Here is a 21,344-nt window from a genome sequence, read left to right on the forward strand (position 1 = left end):
ATTTTTTTTATAACTACAGTTAGGTCCACAAATATTTGGACAGAGACAACTGTTTTCTAATTTTGGTTCTGTACATTACCACAATGAATTTCTAAATGAAACAACTCAGATGCAGTTGAAGGGCAGACTTTCAGCTTTAATTCAGTGGGGTGAACAAAACGATTGCATAAAAATGTGAGGCAACTAAAGCATTTTTTGAACACAATCCCTTCATTTCAGGGGCTCAAAAGTAATTGGACAATTGACTCAAAGGCTATTTCATGGGCAGGTGTGGTCAAGTCCGTCGTTATGTCATTATCAATTAAGCAGATAAAAGGCCTGGAGTTGATTTGAGGTGTGGTGCTTGCATGTGGAAGATTTTGCTGTGAACAGACAACATGCGGTCAAAGGAGCTCTCCATGCAGGCGAAAGAAGCCATCTTTAAGCTGCGAAAACAGAAAAAACCCATCCGAGAAATTGCTCCAATATTACGAGTGGCAAAATCTATAGTTTGGTCCATCCTGAGAAAGAAAGCAAGCACTGGTGAACTCAGCAACGCAAAAAGACCTGGACGTCCATCCACGGAAGACAACAGTGGTGCATGATCGCAGAATCATTTCCATGGTGAAGAGAAACCCCTTCACAACAGCCAACCAAGTGAACAACACTCTCCAGGGGGTAGGCGTATTGATATCCAAGTCTACCATAAAAAGAAGACTGCATGAAAGTAAATACAGAGGGTGCACTGCAAGGTGACAGCCACTCATAAGCCTCAAGAATAGAAAGGCTAGATTGGACTTTGCTAAAGAACATCTAAAAAAGCCAGCACAGTTCTGGAAAAACATGCTTTGGACAGATGAAACCAAGATCAACCTCTACCAGAATGATGGCAAGAATGACGGCATAGCACATCATCTGTAAAACATGGTGGAGGCAGTGTGATGGCTTGGGCATGCATGGCTGCCAGTGGCACTGGGACACTAGTGTTTATTGATGATGTGACACAGGACAGAAGCAGCCGAATGAATTCTGAGGTGTTCAGAGACATACTGTCTGCTCAAATCCAGCTAAATACAGCAGTCAAATTGATTGGGCGGCGTTTCATGATACAGATGGACACAGACCCAAAACATACAGCCAAAGCAACCCAGGGGTTTATTAAAGCAAAGAAGTGAAAAATTCTTGAATGTCCAAGTCAGTCACCTTATCTTAACCCAACTGAGCAGGCATTTCACTTGTTGAAGACTAAACTTCAGACAGAAAGGCCCACAAACAAACAGCAACTGAAAGCCGCTGCAGTAAAGGCCTGGCAGAGCATTAAAAAGGAGGAAACCCAACATCTGGTGATGTCCAGGAGTTCAAGACTTCAGGCTGTCATTGCCAGCAAAGGGTTTTCAACCAAGTATTAGAAATGAACATTTGATTTCCAGTTATTTAATTTGTCCAATTACTTTTGAGCCCCTGAAATGAAGGGATTGTGTTAAAAAAATGCTTTAGTTGCCTCACATTTTTATGCAATCGTTTTGTTCACCCCACTGAATTAAAGCTGAAAGTCTGCACTTCAACTGCATCTGAGTTGTTTCATTTAAAATTCATTGTGGTAATGTACAGAACTAAAATTAGAAAAAAGTTGTCTCTGTCCAAATATTTATGGACCTAACTGTACATTCGGCAGCTTTATTTTTGGTTCCAATTATTTGACTAAAATAAGTAGTTTGTGCTCGCATCTCGTGTTATTAGCAGCTAAGTGTGTTTTCTGTTTCCTCGGGGGTGGAGCCCTTACCCCGACTCCACCTCTCACTTCTGGGCTGGACAGACACACACACACACACACTTCCACGCATATACGTTTATATATAAGATTGGCTTATCTTGTCTTATTTTGTTTTGCCTTACATTTTAGTGACATAAACCCTGTGTTCATAGTTAGTTTGTGTAAGTTTTTGTATCTATTTTATTTTTATCTGATATGCTGTATTCATCCCCAAAGAGAAATTGTCTTTCTGCATGGCCTTTTGGGGTCAGAGTTCACAATCAGCCATTGTACAGCACCCATGGAGCAATTTTCAGGTTAAGGGCCTCAACAAAGCAGGATCCCTCAGAGCATAAAAAAAAGCAAAAGATTGTGACAGAATTATGTTCAGATTTCTCACTCTCGCTGGGGTCAGAATGAGAAGAAGTTTCAAAAGCCATGCACCTGATACAGTATGTCTGCAAGCAGTCCGGGTTTGACAGTGACAAAGAGAAAAATGAAAGGCCATAAAAATGGTCAAAACCGGGAAATCAAAATTAAGAGCATCAGGCTGAAGAGAGTAACTACCAAATAAAAAAAAAAATGTTAAGCAAAAAAGGTTTACAAAAGACTTTGAAAGAGCAACTTTAAAAGAATCCAAAACTTGGATGAGAAAGTGATTTCCTGGAGGACCTATTGACTCATCACATCATGTAGAAACAGTCACATTGGCCCAAATGACAACAGCTTAAAATGCCGATTCACATGAAAAACCAAAATGGCTTTCGAAATGATGCAAAATATTATTAACCATCAAAACAAAGGAGAATCACGACAATTAGATGTCAGAATCAAATTAGTTTACTCAAAAAAAAAAAAGGTATCGGATTACTGTATTATTAACCATCAAAACAATGATGAATCACCACAACCCGATGTCAAAATCTAATTCATTGACTTCAAAATGGGCATCAAAGTGCCAGAACTGACGCAGAAGAACTTACAAAAAGGAACCAGTCCTAACGGTACCAAAACCAAATCGCCAGATCAAAATGCGAAACAAGGAAATCAGAGCAAAATTACTAACATCAACCTGATTTTCTTGCTGCAATTCTTTTATTGTTATGCACGCCATGAATCAAAGAAGAAAATAGCTAGCAGAAGATGAAAGGTCTGAATTAGCATAAACCGCCCCAATTCAGGGTGTCCCTAAGAAATGGAACAACTTCCTTCATGAGGCAGAAGTACATATTAAACAAGAATAGTTGTGTCTAATATTTGAAATACAGGGGGTCCTCGAGTTACAACGTCTTGACATACAACGTTTCGAGTTTACAACTCACACTCCCATAAAAACTTTAAAAAAATTGAGATGTGAGAAGGAATAAAGGTAAGGATTTTTTTTTTACACTCATGTTATTCTGTTACATATACCGTACACTGTACTGTATGTATGTCCTTATCCTTTTTCTGTGGCTTAGTTATGTTTTTATGTTCAAGATTATGATTTTGCAAATATGTTAGGATAGGTAAGTGACTTAGGCTAGGGTGAGTTTCGACTTAACACCAAAAATTCGGGTTACATCACTGTTGTAGGAACGGAACTGTGTCGTAACCCGAGAACCCCCTGTATATTCATTATATATTCTCATGTGTGTTCATTTGGGAGACAGCTCGAGGGCTCTGGTGATGATAATTACCTGCCAAACCAAGGGTTGGCGCCGTTTTCTCCTGCCTCCTTTCTCTCTTCCTCACTCAGCAGAATGGTAGATTGATGGCCGTTCCACCACTGATGTCACTTCTCATGTCCGCCCTCCTGGTTTTATATAACTGGAAGTTGGGCCATTTTCCGTTAGTTCTTTGTTGGACTCGTGTCTGCTTATTTTAATTTGTTTTACATTATATGGGATTACGGATGAGCCCCAAACCTTTTTCTGTGTTGCTTCTTTTGTTTTACAATATATGATATGTTCAGGTTAAATGTTAAAGACTAAATATTCTCAATTGTAATAGAAATGTGTAATTTTTTTCACGCGCATAGAGGGCTAGATCCCAAGTAAAGGATCAAAAAATAACATGTTCGTAATCACTGACCTTGAAATAATCTAAAACAATACTCACATGCTTATGTTTGAAATCTGTCAGTTGGAACTTTAAATACTGTCAAAATATTCTTCAAGTTCTGTTAGAAAAACGTGAAAATTGTAAATGTAAACACTTCATTTTAAAGATATGAAATTTTTCAAAAAGTATTAGCAAAAGTACAATATATTTTAACTTCTTGTCTGATTGTTCCTGTATATCGACTATAGTTAGAATGCATGGAGTACCAATCTTCTCCTTAATGTGTTCCCTCAAATCGTTCCAAAGGGTTTAAAAAAAGTATTACTATCTATTTTGACTGTTCACAAAAATGCACCCATAATCAATTTTCAAGTAAGATCTTTCTAAAGTTCCCTTTGCAAGGTAGCATGTGGTGTATTATTTTAAAAATATTTTATCAAAAATACAATACTGCAATGTTGTATACTGTATACACTATAACCATCTGCTTTTCTCCATTCAACCTTTAGTAACAATCTAAGACAACAATATTTTTCAGGAGGAATGGTGGTACTACTGAGTCACTTCTTTAATAATGCATCTAAAATATTTGTTATAAATAAAAGAACTTCTAGTGAATTAATTACAATCAGTATTCACAGGGAAGCAACTCCTTAACAGCATTTTAGCCATATCATTTTGTATAGCGGCTTCTGCTGTGTGCTGTTTTGAATCTGTCAAATTTCTTTAGTAGGTCCTCGGACTATTCGCTGTGTTTTCATCGTATTGTTCAGATTATCTATAAAGAAAATATATCAAATTAAAATCAATTTCATATTGGATTATAATCGTGTTTTCCTCTGTAACGTTATTTGCGATGACGGTGTATGCTGAAAATAATGCCGTTTAAAATAACGTTGATTTAACACGTTTAGAACACACTGTTTCTGCATTCTAAAATCGTTTCTATAATGAACGTAATTCGAGGATTTTTTTGATAACCCAATATGACTTCACTTTTTGCTCAACGTTCCTGAGAGCTCCAGCTGCGCGTAGGTGCATTAGGGATGTCTGCTACTCACTGACTTCCAGTCGAGCATTGCCTGGCAAATGAACGCTTGGATTATTTGCTCATTCTAAGATGCTGACGGACGTCGTGACTTAATCCTGCATGTTCTTCAGGGCCAGCGCTTCACGTGCCTAAATCACTGCCGGTGCCCACACTTCACTAAAACGTCAACCTCTTTCATCCTTGGAGCTCTGCCCGTAGCCCTTTCTATTAATAGACTGCAACGCATGGGCAGAGGGTGGGGGCATGTGACGTCATGCAAGTGGGGCGGAGAATGCACGCTTTTCTCTCCGATCACGACTCTGGAGTCGCAATCAAAACAAGAGGGAGACACGCCTTCTTTATGGTTTACGCCGCAGCCCCGCTGCTCTAATTTGGAGGTATCTTCGTGCACGCAGTCTCCCTGCCAGTTTGGGAGACATGAGCTTTCGGCTGGTGGAGTTTTAAATAAAAAAAGAAACAAAACAAAACACCCAACACATCACGAATCGACTCATACGACATGCCCAACCAGAAAAGCAACAAGGGGAAGAAGAATAAACGCACCAACAGCAGCGGAGACGAGCAGGAAAATGGAGCCAGTGCAGCAGCAGCAGCAGCAGCAACCGCGGCGGCGGCGGCGGCGGCTGCAACGGTAGCGGTAGCGACTGCTCAGTCCTCTACGGCGGCGCAGCAGGGCGCAACGGCCGCACTCCCCAATGAAAACACGAACGGTAAGGCGATGCGGGGCTTGATTGTCGTGGTGGTGGATGGGATAATGTATGTGTGACAGATCGGAGTGGTTGATACACTCGTAGGTGGAGGGGCCAGGCACACACCCCCACCCCTTTTCCGGAGAGGACTGCCTCTGTGAATTGTTTACAAACCAGTGAAAACGTGCAGATCGCTCGCAGCATTTACGCTGACAGCAGGAACGGTGATCCGTAAACGCCTTCACTTTTTTCTCGCAGACATACGGGTGGTAAAATGGCCCGTCACGATTCAGGCAGTTAAGTAGAGTGTGGCTGGGAGAGCGCGTTACAGGCACGGGCGAGTAGGCCCACACGGGCTCCCTGATCTAACCGAGAAGTGCAGTGCACCCCACCCCTTTTTTCATAACCTCTGGCTCTGCTAGGTGGCTAGCATATTATCGGTAATAATACAACGAATTCACGACCCGGGTTTGTACTCCTTGCTTATCAAATCTTTTTTTTCTTCCTCGGGTACTTTTTTAATACTTCAGTTTTCCGCATTTTTCTAATAGGAAAGGCCAGGAACAACTTTTTAAGCCAGAAAACTGACACTCCCTGTAAAGCAATACACGGCGAGGGGCAAAGAACGGAGGTCAGGAAGAAACCCTTAGAAAGACGACAATCGGGCTATGGTGTAAGGTACTTGTTGAACACTTAAGAACCCCGTTAGGGCCGCGTCACGACGTAGGTGCAAAGCATGGAGCTTCGATATAACGTAAGGTGTTAGAGGAGATTAAGAGCGACGTTAGGTTAACAACAGTAGGTGTCGCTTTATAGAAATAGCTTGACCTGATTTTAATGCAAAACTCTTGAAAGATATTAATGTGACAAAGATCAGGGGCCACATTAAATGAGGAGGGGATATGTGGCGTTTAAAACTGGGATAGCTTACCAGTGACGTGCTGAGAGATTTCAAAAAGTGCAGAATGCTGATTGAGATAAGAGCTTCATGAGACCAACACCTGGAATAAATTACTTTAGACCAGGAGTTCTCAACCTTTTTATTCCTTCAGGCCCCCAACCTCCAGTGAACCCAATGATAACGTTGGGGGGTCCCCTACATTGTACTTTCCTTCCTGTACTTTTGCTACCGTCTTAACAAAGGGGTTTGCTTTTGAACTTGCGTTTATTATTAAAGTCATTATTATATTCATAATGGCTAACACGGTACAACACCCTAGTACTACTTATTAAAGTCATATATTCTGCTAGTGCTGTTTACACAGCTTAAATTTTAAAGCCGTGGATCCCAATAATTTTCCAGCATCATATAAATTGTACACTTAGTACGTATATGTAATATTGCACTTCCATAAACCCTTAATTGTTTGTATTCAATAGATGAATAGGCCTATATTCAGTAACTCTTGTTCGTTTTATTCCAGGTGACAAGGTAATAGTAATGAAAAATAAATTATTCATACAATGTATTGGTTACTTACATATTGGGTAAATACTATATAGTTGTACAATTAATTGGTTATAATCACAAAATATTTAATGAGAGTCTTGTGTTTGCATTTTGCTCACTACTTTTTAAATATTAGGCTTCATAGAAGTTAAAGACCATTTCAAAGCTGGTTGTACTTGCAAACAGTTTCTGTGTTTTACATTTATAACAATAAGAGCAGGAAATGCAGTTTCACACATGCAGGTTGAGTAAAATGGAAGAAATACTTTTAGTCCAAAACTTATTTATTTAAATGAATGGGTTGACAATAGCAGTATCAAATTAAAAGCACTCTGATTAAGCGTAGGTTGCACTAACTCAGGGTGTTCATAAGAAATGTAATGATTTACTTCATGAGATAGAAGTACATAATAAACCAGAATAGTTGCATCAAATATGTGAAATATTAAAATGCATCCTTCAGTTTAAATGTTTAAAGTCTAAATATTCTCGATTGTAATAGAGATTTGTCAGAGGTCCATACCTGGCTAGATACCTAGTAAAAAATCAAAAATAACATCATATTCATAATCGCTGTCCTTGAGATGGTCTAAAATGATACCCGCATGCTTATGTTTGAAGTTTACTTTTTACCTTCTGGAAGTAAAAATAATATTATCATGTTCATGGATCAGCATCCTCGAAATAGCATGAACAACTTGAAATCCTTCTAATTGGTTTTGCTGAAGACATCTATTGGTTTACTTTTTATGACAAGGGTGTAAATTCCTGCACAAAATATGGTTTAAAAAAATATATGTACAGTATATAATTATAAGACCAAAAGAGGTGGGAGGGGGGCAAAAAGCTCAACATCCAGCAAAACTAGACATCGAGATGAGTCAAACTGTTAATCATACAGGTATATGGGGATATTCTCATTATTGGTGAGTCAGGACCAAAAACTGAAGTGATTTAAAACCGAATCCAAAAGAAAAGCAGTAAAGCATTCCACAATAACTAGTACAGTTCAAACATGTACAAATGAGCAATCACTCACAGTAGTGACACATCATTGTTAGTCGAGGAGGAGAAAGAAACGGCCTTATACTCTAAGCCAGTGGTTCTTAAACTTTAATCTGAGGTCCCAAATAAGAACATCAGTACCCTACTAGGAGACAAGATGAAGATTATTACCATGAAAACAGCAGAGCCAGACGTAAACAACAGTTGCCATATATTAAAAATCGTTCAATTCAAGCATATTTTATCCATCCATCCATTATCCAACCCACTATATCCTAACTACAGAGTCACGGGAGTCTGCTGGAGCCAATCCCAGCCAACACAGAGCGCAAGGCAGGAAACAAACCCCAGGCAGGGTGCCAGCCCACCCTTAGGGCACACACCAGACACACACTAGGGACAATTTAGGATCGCCAGTGCACCAAACTTGCATGTCTTTGGACTGTGGGAGGAAACCCACACAGGCACGGGGAGAACATGCAAACTCCACACAGGGAGGACCCGGGAAGCGAACCCAGACAGGTCTCCTTACAGCAAGGCAGCCGTGCTACCCACTGTGCCGCCCCAAGCATATTTTTCCCATGAAAATTTACTAAAGGATTAAAGTTGAAAGCAACAACAACATTTATTTATATAGCGCATTTTCATACAAATGATGTAGCTCAAAGTGCTTTACATGATGAAGAAAGAGGGGGAAAAAAAGACAAAATAAGAATTAAAATAAGACAACACTAATTAAAATCTGCAGGGGTTCAGAGGCCACAAGACCACCAAGCCCCCTCTAGGCATTCTACCTCACATCAATGACCTCAATCAGTCCTCATTGTATTCAGGGTTCTCATGGAAGGACTTGATGATGACGGTCACATGGACTTCTGGTCTTTAATCCGTCAATGTAGGGACATCATGGTGCTTTGATCAGGTGATGGTGGCGCAGGTCGCCACCCCAGAAAAGTGGAAAAAGAACAGAAGAGAAAGTAGGGGTTAGTACGGATTTTGGAGCCACCATGAAGAATAATAGTAATTAATTGAATATACAGAGCATTGGGATTAAACTAAAATGAAGCTATGAGAAAGCCATGTTAAAGTAATATGTTTTCAGCAGTGCAACAGTCCTATTATTAATAAAACAAAACGGTGAACTGATTCCTGAGGTACATCACTGCTAGTGTAAATTCCTAGTGTTACGCTTAAGTAAAGCTGAGAAAAATAAATTCTTTGTAATGGTTGAAGCTCAAGGATGTGTTCATTTTTGAAAGGACAATAAGAATGGTAGCTTTATGTAGTCACCTGACTCATGGCACCAGGTAAAGAATAAAGTTTTAAAAATATTTAATCAATTCCATTTATTACTTTGTTTCAAATAATTTTTTTAAAAAATTTTTTATAACTGAGTTCTCAAATAGTTCAACATCCTGGTTTTAGTTTAACAATTCAGATAACCGTGTAAAAAGTTAATTCACGCAGCTAAATCATTTCTAACACATCTGTGTTTGTTGTTTGTATTTTATACATGTGACAGGATAAATCTTGCTAAATAATTCAGCGAACAGTCTAGTTTGAAATGTCAAATCCTGCCGATAGACGTCATGCTAAATTGTCGAGGGCTCCTCTCTGTAGACTGTCTCAACCCTTGTTGATATTTTTTTTGGAGTTCTTACAATCCAACAAATATGTCCTTCACAGAACCAGAAGACAAGAGATTTATCAAACCACTTAAAATCGTGCGACAAGAAGCATGATGAACGTAATGTAAAGCTTCTTTGCACCTCTGTTAGAAATGGTTGCCGTAACAGTAAATACACTATGAGGCACCAGCCAGATTTTCTTGGCCACTAAAGCTGCATTGAGCATACAACCCTGTCACCGGGATGGGAGTTCTGCGCGAACTAACGTGGGCAAGGCGTGTGAAAACTCTTTGTTTTTCAAAGAAATCTTCCTGCCTCTAGACTAGCAGATCCAGTCATCTTTAACTCCATTACTGTTATCCCTGTAAAAACTCGTCCACTGCTAATCGCACACACGTTGTCACTTTCCCCCTTCCTTTTTATTACACTTGATCCCATTGTCAATTCTCAGTGTCCCTTTCTTTTTGTGTCTTGGCCTTGATTTACAACACAGGGAGCTGTCAGTGGTGCTCTCTACCTCCCTCACCAGATCTACGTGTCCCACAGTGGCCATGTGGCATCCCGGCCGAGATGCTATAGTACTTTGAACACGGATGAAAGCGGGTCCGCTTTAAAACGATAAGTTTGACAGCCCTGCTGTAGCTTGATTATTAATGATTTTGAGTATTTTGCTGCTATTGTATTATTATTTTCATTCATCTTCTGGCCCCCTAAAAGACTATCAAGGGCGGTCACCTGTTGAGAACCTCTGTTTTTAGGGGAATATCCTGATTGTACCAGTGACCTGATGTGGGTGTAAAAATAAAACACTGAATGTAGCTGGAGATTAAGAAGCATATTAGGCAAGGAAAAATAAAAAAAAGAACAGGAATCTCTTTAGTGGAATACCCTGACAGAGTTGGTGATGTGACGTGTATGCAAGGCTAGGAGTGATTTGATAGAACATGTGGTGCTAATTGAGATTAAGAGTCGTGTTAGATGAATGTAAAAGACTGGTCATTAATATAGATAGATAGATAGATAGATAGATAGATAGATATGAGGAATACCCTGACAAAAAGTGACTGAATTAGGTAGTCAAATACACAAATGACCATTTAAGGTGCCGTTATTTAACTAGTGCAATCACTACAATACAATTTATTTTTGTATAGCCCAAAATCACACAAGAAGTGCCGCAATGGGCTTTAACAGGCCCTGTCTCTTGATAGCACCCCCAGCCTTGATTCTCTAAGAAGACACGGAAAAACTCCCAAAAAACCCCTTGTAGGGAAAAAATGGAAGAAACCTCGGGAAAGGCAATTCAAAGAGAGACCCCTTTCCAGGTATGTTGGGCGTGCAGTGGGTGTCAAAAAGAAAAAGGGGGTCAATAAAATACAATACACAGAACAAACAGAACAAATCCTCGATACAGTATAAAAGTAAAAAATTTACAAGTACAGAGCAGAATTTAACAGTAGATGATATCACATAATGAATTGAAATCACTACTTGGTAGGTATGAAACAATACATTTATCCCATAATGCAGTTCATGTTGTGACTCAGGCTTCACAATGTAATATTCCTGCAATATGAAATCTCTCTATTATATAAAAAAAATCCTGCGATGAGACAAGACTTTTTTGAAGATTTTTTTCAAGTCACGTCCACCTCTCAACCATATTCAACCAGGCACACAGTAATCTTCCCTCTCATTCGTGTGAATGCTTTTGGCAGACACAGTTTCTGCTCTCTCAGCTCTTATAAATTTTAACGTTTTCTTCAATTTAAGTTCCCAATTAAAGAATGCGTATTATGTCCAAGTCTTATTGAAGATTTCGTCACAAAATGTTATCAACAGAAAAAATGAGTACACAGGCAATCCTAGCACCGAGAAACGATGAAGTCAAATAAATAAATGTCAAAAATGTCGATCGGTTACATGGCAGATTGGTTAAATGCGTATCAATAGACTCTGCTGAAACAGTTGGTGGTGATGGTGTGGAAGATGAAAACATCAGCTTACAATATCATGAAGAATATCTACAACCGTTAACACCGTCCGGTCTTCCACTGCACAAATTACTGTAGAAAGAGGGATGTATCCAAGAAAGTTAATGTAGTACATCTTCTGCGGATAACTTTACACAACAAAAGAGATCTTGACATGCCATTCATATTAAAACATTAACAGTTTCCCATTAGAATAGCTTTGGCAAAGACAATTTACAAATCACAGGGACAAACATTCGAAAAATTCATTTTATTTAATAGAAAGAAAGAAACGAAATTCAGTCACGAGCAGTTATACGTTGCATTGTCACGATGAAAGTCCAAACACGGAAACAAAATTCAAAGTGATATTGACGAAAATTTTAATTCAAAGAATTGTTTTTACTGAAGTTTTACAGTAAAAGTGTAAGTTTAAAGAGTACAGTGGAACCTCTGTTCACGAACATCTCGGAACATGTACAAATTGGTTTACGACCAAAAAGTTAGCCAAACTTTTGCATCTGTTCACGACCACACACTTGGTATACGAACAAGGCAGTTTCCCTTTCGGTTTGTATGTGTTCAGTCTCTCCCTGTGCAGTGAGCGAGCAAGAGAGAGAGAGAGAGACACACACACACACACAGAGACAGGTGCGAGAGAGAGAGGGACACACACACAGGCAGTGCGAGAGAGAGAGCTGGACGCTTAAGGTAGGAAGGCAGTTAAAGAATGCACTGGGCTTGTTTTTGTTTTCACTTCTGTTTACAGCGATCGGTTCGTAGCGTGCATTGTTGCAATGTTACTTTTCTTGGTGGTTTATTAAATTCTGGATTTTTCAAATGTTCATTTTTTTCCCTGTGCTTAAAACTCATTTAAAAAAAAGTGTTTTTAGCGAGCGGTTCGTAGCGCTATAGCGCAAACTATTGCAGTGTTAGTTTTCTCTGTTGTTCAAGGTTTTCTCAGTGTTATTCAATGTTTTTACATTTAGTTTACTATTATGCTGTGCATTCTATGGTATAATTAACTATATTTGTGCTTAAAAACTTAACAAAATATATATATTTACATACAGTTCGTATGGTCTGGAACGGATTAATTGTATTTACATACAATCCTATGGGGGAAATTACTTCGGTTCAATACCAAATTGGGTTACGACCAGAGTTTTGGAACGAATTATGGTTGTGAACTAAGGTTCCACTGTATTTGCATGTTAATTTCAAAGCCAAACAGAAAGAATCATATTATGCAACGAATAACTATTAATGCAACATGAAACATAATTTTCTTTCAAATTATTACATTTTACTGTTTTTTAATATGGTTAATTACTCGCTGTAATGTAAAATAGTTGTATTATGCATATTTAATAATTACCATGAAAATAACAATCTGTTTAAATTGTACATCCGCTTCCCCATAGGCGAGCAACAGAACCACAAAGAGGCTAACGTGTAGCACAGGCCTAGGGGGTTGGCGAGCGAAGCCCCTTAGTCTTCATAAAAGAAATGAGGTGTTTGTTTAGGATGACTTACATTTAGAGGCTGTGTAGTTACCAGGGTGTTGTACCGTGTTAACCATTGTGAATGGAGTGAGAAGTCAAGCAAAATGTATGCAAAAACTAAAAAATTCCTAATACAAGAAATTGTATAAGGCAAAATAAAGAACAAAAAAGAAAATGACACCTGTTATTGGCTAACTAAAAAGATTACCATATGCATTTAGAGGCTCATTAATGAAAACATTGCAAAATAAATTCAAATCGGTATTCAAATAGGCAAGTTTTAACTTCTGTTTGTATAAGCTTTTTGTATTAAGATAAATAAATATTGTAAAAACACTGAGCTAGAAATGCACATAACAAGTGACCGTTAAGCCCAAGAATGTAGCAGTAAAGTTCAAACTGTGAGAAGTGGCACCTTCTCACTGTTAATGACCACAGGAAATGCCTCATAAAATAGCAGACACCAACTCCTCTGTTATATGCCCTTTGGTGTGGGATTTACTAAAGCAGTGTTAATGTTTGTGATGCACCATGTGTTGGAATGACAAATGCAATGGATGCATAGATAGATAGGACTTTGTCGGAAATTGGTGGTTCTTTTACAGAAGCTCTTTTAGTAAATAAATACATAAATGGATAATTAAACACACACACACACACTTACTTTGTTCTGAGCACACACCACAATGACTAAAAAGGATGAAAATGTTAAAAAGAAAGAGAGGGAAACTTCTGACTTGGGAGTGCCAGTCCTATTGACACACTGTACAGTTGTTTTGCTGTTGGTATAAAGGAGCCCCCGTTGACACATTTTTGCTGAATGATTCTCTCCTTTGCTACTACCTCCTAGTGATCCTATAAATGAACCTTGCCCTTTTAATTAGCTTGTTGATTCGGTGGGCCCCTCTTGAAGTGATGTTACCAGCCTAGCTCACCACACTGACCACCACAGAGTTGTAGAGGACGTGAAGGATGTTACTTCTCACTTTAAAGGTAGCCTTTTAAGGAAGAAAAGCCTGCTCTGTGTTTTCTTTTAAAGTTCCTCTGTGTTCCGAGAGCAGTCCAAAGTGTCATTGATGTGGACCCTGAAGTACCATGCGGAGTGCGCCACCTCTACATCCACCCCCGGAATAGTGACTGGATATAGAGCCTCTTTGGTGTGGCAAAAGTCAATAACTTCATTTTGCTGATGTTAAGGGCAGACTAATGCACTACTACTAATAATTCTAATATGAATGCATTGCCAAAAATCTTTGTGATGCACCATATTTTGGAATGCCAGAGACACCTCAACCAGTCGGACACACAGACAGACACCTCCTTTTATTAGGGTTCACTGCAGTAACATTCTGTGGGTTGCTTGTTGATCAATGCATGCAAGTAAGAATTTCACTGCACGCTGTACATGTGACAATAAGGACCCTATAAAACTACAGCGTAAAGTTACTTCACTGTGAAATTATCCACATTTAAACAAATCTTTTATTTTGTTTTTTAAATTAATGTAAAATATAGCTTACACAATGGCTCTCCTTTTCTTTCTTGCTTGAACACTTTATTGACTTTGCAAGCTGTGGGTTGTGATTGACTCTAGAAGAACTTGCAATGTTGTATCTCTTTTTAGGAAAAATGAAAATGTGAACACTGCATGAAGCTTAGATCCCTCCGCTGTGACAATGTCCACTGCAATAACTGGGTACGGACAGAGCAGGGTCAGACATGTATGAGTGTCAGCTTGTTTGCTGTGTCTCTGCCATTACAACAGATGGTACATCATAAACATTTTAGTAATAAACTGAAAAATAAATTGCATTTGTCATTCCAACAGATGGTCCATCCTAAACATTTTTAGTAATAAAATAAAAAATAAATTGCATTTGACATTCCAGTAGATGGTGCATTACAGATATTAACACTACTTTTACAAATCCAATACCAAGTGGCATATACAGTAACGGAAAGATATTCATTGCATTTGCCATTCCAATAGATGGCACATCACAAAAATTTGTAGTAATGAAATGCATTGCGTTTGTCATTCCAACAGATGGTGCATTACATATATTAACACTGCTTTTACAAATCCAATACCAAGTGACATGTACAGTAACCGAGAGATATTCATTGCATTTGCCATTCCAATAGATGGCACATCACAAAGATTTGTAGTAATGAAATGCATTGCGCTTGTCATTCCAACCGATGGTGCATTACATATATTAACACTGCTTTTACAAATTCAATACCAAGTGACATGTACAGTAACCGAGAGATATTCATTGCATTTGCCATTCCAATAGATGGCACATCACAAAAATTTGTAGTAATGAAATGCATTGCGTTTGTCATTCCAACAGATGGTGCATTACATATATTAACACTGCTTTTACAAATCCAATACCAAGTTACGTATACAGTAATGGAGAGATATTCATTGCATTTGCCATTCCAATAGATGGCACATCACAAAAATTTGTAGTAATGAAATGCATTGCGTTTGTCATTCCAACAGATGGTGCATTACATATATTAACACTGCTTTTACAAATCGAATACCAAGTGACATGTACAGTAACCGAGAGATATTCATTGCATTTGCCATTCCAATAGATGGCACATCACAAAGATTTGTAGTAATGAAATGCATTGTGCTTGTCATTCCAACAGATGGTGCATTACATATATTAACACTGCTTTTACAAATCCAATACCAAGTTACATATACAGTAATGGAGAGATATTCATTGCATTTGCCATTCCAATAGATGGCACATCACAAACATTTGTAGTAATGAAATGCATTGAATTTGTCATTCCAACAGACGATGCATTACAGATATTAACACTGCTTTTACAAATCCCATACAAAGTGGTATGTACCAGAGACATTTGCCTCTTTGTTGATTACTTAAATTTCAACCCATCTTAACTTAGACAGGTAACAGAGCAATTTTTTCCAATAATTAAAAAAAAAAATGGCCATTGCAATTATACTATGCAGAATTAAACTAATACCTGACTGTTGTCCATTGTAAGTTTGACTTTGGCGAAGTGGATCTCATCCAAAACACTCTTGAGTACCAGTGCAGAGAGAAAATGAGGCTTGCAGTTCAGAAATATCCTGTGAGTGTCAAAGAACAGTTGAAGAAAACTTGCCATAGACAGCCAAAGAGCCACACAAGAGGACCATCCTGACAGACCCGGAAATCTGTTGTCGATGCTAAGCTCTGCAAGATGAGTTACAATATACATTGCAAGCTGCTGTGGCACGCTAACAACACCACATAAGAGATCTGTTCTGAGAGAGCCAGCATACTTTTGCCCGTGTAACATTTTGAGATGGCGTGATACAAACTGTAGTGCAGAGCCCAGAGGGAGACGGTAATCTGATGTAGAAACAAAACTACACGTGGCACAGAGAGCCCCACTGGAGAAATTGAATTGACAGAACCAGCAGGCTGGTGTACCCGTGCCATACTGAGAAATATCATAGAAGTGATGTGCTTATATCATGATATACCAGCTGTTGGAGATAGCCAGGGCATTGGTAAATTGGCAAAAACTGTGAGAGAGCTGCAAGGTAGATATCACATAAGGTGAGGTATAAGGCTATATCTTTTCTATATATATATATATATATATATATATCTGTATATGTAAAATCCAACGTTTGTCTGTCCGCTTTTCACAAGAGAACTACTTACCAGATTTAGATTGGGATTTTTTCTATACTTTGCTTGAACATTCTGGTCTCTCATCAGGCTAAGTATCATAGTTCACTTGCAGTACCAATTTGTTTGCGCGAATCCGAGAGACACGAAGCGGGCCGAGGGAAGGGTGGCGGGGCCCTCCTCACTCACGCACCAGCCTCGGGGCATTCCATACCTCCACTTAGGTAGCAAATGGGAGAACTACTTAACAGATTTAGATCGGGTTTTTTTCTATCATTTGCTTGAACATTCCAGTTGATTTTGCGACTTCTCTCATCACGCTAAGAATCATAGTTCACTTGCAGGAGCGATATATTTGCACTAATCCGAGACAGAGGCTGTGGGCCGAGGGGAGGGCAAAGCGTGACGTCAGGAGTGTGAAGCCGGGCAGGACCCTCCTCACTGTCCTTTTTCACTAATACACGGACGGAGCCGCGGGGCACGGCTAATACTTAATATATTAAAGGAATACTTTAAAGTAGAGTGCCACTAAACTGATACAGGTGGAAAGCATGGCAAAAACATGAAATGCCACCTTCTGTCGTTTTCTTCTTCTTTCGGCTGCTCCTGTTAGGGGTCGCCACAGCAGATCATCTTCTTCCATATCTTTCTGTCCTCTGCATCTTGTTCTGTTACCGACTGTTTACAAAAAAGGAAGCTGGACAATTGATGTTGGAGGTAAGCTGCGCTACAGAGTGTCACAGAAGCATATTAGAAGAATAGCCTGAAAGCGCCAAAGACCTGATGGAGGTGAAAAGTGCTGGGATCAGTTGATCCTGGCTGGAGAGTAAAACCTTAGTATGAATATGAACTGCCAAGATCTTCTTACAGGCCAAATCCCGAGTGAACCATTGAACAGATCCAGACATTATTATTAATTATTCAGATTACATCTTCATCCAAGGTGACTTAAGAGAGCGGGATGCAGATAGATAGATAGATGCTTTATTAATCACCAAGGGGAAATTCAGATTACATCTGCTGTGGAAAGCATATCCCCCGGACACAGACAGACACCAGAATGTCCAAAACACTTCTTTTTATTTCTTTTAAGCACCACAATGCCTTCCTCCAACAGTCTTTTCTTCTTTCTCTTTCTCTTTCCAACCTCCTTTCCCCTCCTCACAAGCTTCGTCTCCTTCCTCCCAACTCTGGCTCAGCTTCTGGAGGGAGGCGGTCCCTTATATACCGACCCGGATGAGCTCCAGGTGCTCCCCCTGACGACACTTCCTGGTGTTTCGGAAGTGTCAAGAGAGCCCCCGGAAGCACTCCAGGAGCCCCTGGGAATTCTTCCGGCAGCACTTCCTGGTGAGGTGGAAGTGCTGCCATCCAGGACCTCACAGTTGTCTGGGCGCTCCCTGGCGGTGGCCACATCCTCCAGTAGGGATGAGTGTCCCAGTTCCAGTGGCCCATAAGTAGACCCGGGTGGCTGCCCCCTCGTGGCCCAGGGGAGGTATTGTCCATCACGGGGACCATCCAGGCGTCCCGGCTGGGTAGGGTCCCCATCCATCTGGGACACTGCTTCCAGATTTATTTATTATTTTTATTTTTTTAAAAAACGTCTGTAAGTGAGTCACAGGTGGGCATTGAAGTGGTTTAAAGTTTAATGTCTTGGCCACCACACCACATTGTCTGTAAAAGGATACCTATTGAAGCTCAAAGCCTGCGACCAGGGGTCAGTGCAAATCTCCTAGATAACTGGCTTGCGTATTCTGTGCACAGAGCTGACTGAGAGAGCCCTTGAGCTATATTAAAGGATTATTTTGTCCGAGCCAGTCTGCTGATTTGGGCGTAGAGTATTGAGAGTACTCTTGTAGAGCAATACGTCCAGAGACTTTGAGAATTCCTGTGTTTTCAAAGCACTGAGTAAGTGTATTGCAAAAGATTGAGGGAGTCTTAGGTGGGTTTTAGAAGGCTACTGTGATTCCAGCCCCTAATAATGTTAATGTTGAGTATTGTGATAGCTCGATACCAGCCGTAGAATAAAGCCCTGATGGAGCCTTGCTGTCAATGTGAAGTTTGGGGAGAGCCTGAATAACGAAATAAGGTACCATTAAAAAGCCAGATAGTGGATTTTGACTATGTTTCAACTTAATTAAGTCCATTGTAATGTCTGCAACTCTAAAACTGAATTAAGCAGTACGTGGATAAATGGATTTTATTCAGTCATTTAGCATACCGTATGGGATCACCATTGATATTTCTGATTTAATCCTACAGGGTATGTGATTGTAACTCTTTATTTATTTATTTATTTATTTGTATTTCTTTGTCTCGTATTTTTGCAGCTCTTGTAAACTTCTCTGATGCCAATTTCCTGGCACCTTCATATTCAATTTGTGTACGGGGCTGTTATGCCACATGATTTTATGTGGCATCTCTAAAGGTAAAGTATAAGGGCCTGGGGTCAGAGTTTTAAAAATTGTGCTTGCACAGAAAGAGACCCAAAATGTTTGTACGCAACTTTGCACACAAGAGTCGGGATTTATAAAAGAAGACTTGATGGGAGAACATTTGCTTTTATGTACAGCAACTCTGACCCGTCCTTATGCAACTAGGAAATGACGACGCCCTTGATCAAGTAAGGATATGCAGCCAAATCTGCTAAATGATGACTTCCTTGCGCTCTCAATAATTCATAGCACCGAGCCATTATTATAATGTGCTTTGAGCCATTCCCTTGGAACTCTGTGCTGAATTGGACCCGGCATTTGAAAGACAGACTGCCTGAAATTGGGCTCCACCTGTACATATGCAGGTTTTGACAAGGGTTGGCTATCTGGCAACAGCCACCTACCAGCAAAGGTGAGTAGTAACGAGTTACGTTTACTCCGTTACATTTACTTGAGTAACTTTTTTAAAAATTGTACTTCTAAGAGTAGTTTTATTGAACCATATTTTTACTTTTGCTTGAGTACATTTGTGAAGAAGAAACGCTACTCTTACTTCACTACATTGGGCAACACTCGACTCGTTACTTTTTTCCATTTATACATTAAATACGCTATATTTTTGCCAAAGAGAAGTCGCCAGTGAATCTACTGCATGACTGTTTCACCAATCAGACATAGCAACAATTAACACATGACTACGTTTCACCAATCAGACGTAGCAACAATAATCACATGACTCCGTTTCACCAATCAGCCATGCAGTCACATAACCACACACAAACTTCCTGCATTTGCAGCCTGTGAGAGACTTTTAGTCATGCAGGGCTCCTGTTCACTGCTAAACGGTCACAGCTTCACTGCAAGAACCTTGAGAGCCAACTCCTGCTGAAGCTTAACCATCCCTTCACTGAGTGAAGAACAAGCAGGTTTTAACCAAAGATGCACAGACACTCAAGGTAAAATGAGAGTTCTTGTACGTGCACAAGCTGCCTTGTTCGAATGTTATTTTCTATCAGCTATGTTATTTGGAGGGCAAGTGTGTTACGATGCCGGTCCCCTACAGACTCTTTTCTTTTCTCCTTTTCTTTGATTCCCCTTTCTTTTTTTGTGCCGACCCGTATATATACACTCCCGTCTCCGTGGGCCTTAATCACACGCCGCAGAAAGCCAATGAAGCAATTGAGAACGATCGCACCAGCACATGCAGTTGTGACTCGCTTCAACTACCTCATTAACTCCCCGCGGTCTTGCAATTGCGCCTACGGAAAGTGACACAGCTTTATGGATTTGAAATTGGCCTTTTTATTTTTTTTTATTTTTTTTTTTTTGAAGCTGCACACCCGCTACACCACAAAACAAATATATAGTATTATACTGTCAGTAAGTAGTTTGCACTGTTCAAACATACATGTTACCTACTGTAGGTATTGGCTTCAAAAGCTTTGCTGTGAAAAACTGAGATTTGGAACTTTGTGTTATTTGTGCATCTTTATTTTGTAAATATGTTATTTATTTTTACTCATTTTTTATTTTATTATTTGAAAATAGCAGAATTTGCACATTATTTTATATTTTTGACTGTCTTATTACATTTCTAAAAAATAAATCATTTATTATGTTCAAACAGTTACTCAGTACTTCAGTAGTCTTTTCACCAAATACTTTTTTACCCTTACTTGAGTAATTTTTTGGATGACTACTTTTTACTTCTACTTGAGTAATACTATTTTGAAGTAACGCTACTCTTACTTGAGTACAATTTTTGGCTACTCTACCCACCTCTTGCCTACCAGGAACATCTTGGACAAGCTTCAGCTCTGTCATGCCCGCTGTGTTGGAAGCCATAAACGACTGGTCTGGCATTCAGTTTCCGTATGGTGTGGGTGTACAGGCCAGCATAAATAGGAAATTTTAAAGCAGTGTCCGGTAGGGTTGGGTCTGGAGAACCAGTTTTAAATTTCCAAGAACTGGGGAATCGAAAACACTTTCAAATTACGGTTCCACTTACTGATTCCTGCACACACATTTTCAATGAACTATATAACCGTAATGCTGTGGGCTTATACCACGAAGCATCTCAACTCAAAGATTTGCTCTGTAGTAACCGTTTAAGATGAGTTGTGAACCCCTGGCTTAGAAGCAGCTGTGTATAGCTTTTGCTAAAT

At 39.4% G+C, this 21,344-nt stretch overlaps 1 protein-coding gene across 1 annotated transcript in view; it reads left to right on the forward strand.

The window, feature by feature from the left end:
• The first annotated feature begins 5,077 nt into the window (after positions 1-5,077).
• The window catches only part of heca (hdc homolog, cell cycle regulator), a 63,930-nt gene continuing 47,663 nt past the window's right edge, over positions 5,078-21,344 (forward strand). The window contains exon 1 of the mRNA XM_028821114.2: positions 5,078-5,536. Within this exon, the coding sequence (XP_028676947.1) occupies positions 5,326-5,536 (211 nt within the window). The 5' untranslated portion in view covers positions 5,078-5,325. The remainder of the gene's footprint in view (positions 5,537-21,344) is intronic.

The sequence above is a fragment of the Erpetoichthys calabaricus genome, chromosome 15, assembly GCF_900747795.2.
Source record: "Erpetoichthys calabaricus chromosome 15, fErpCal1.3, whole genome shotgun sequence".
Taxonomy (NCBI): Eukaryota; Metazoa; Chordata; class Cladistia; order Polypteriformes; family Polypteridae; genus Erpetoichthys; species Erpetoichthys calabaricus.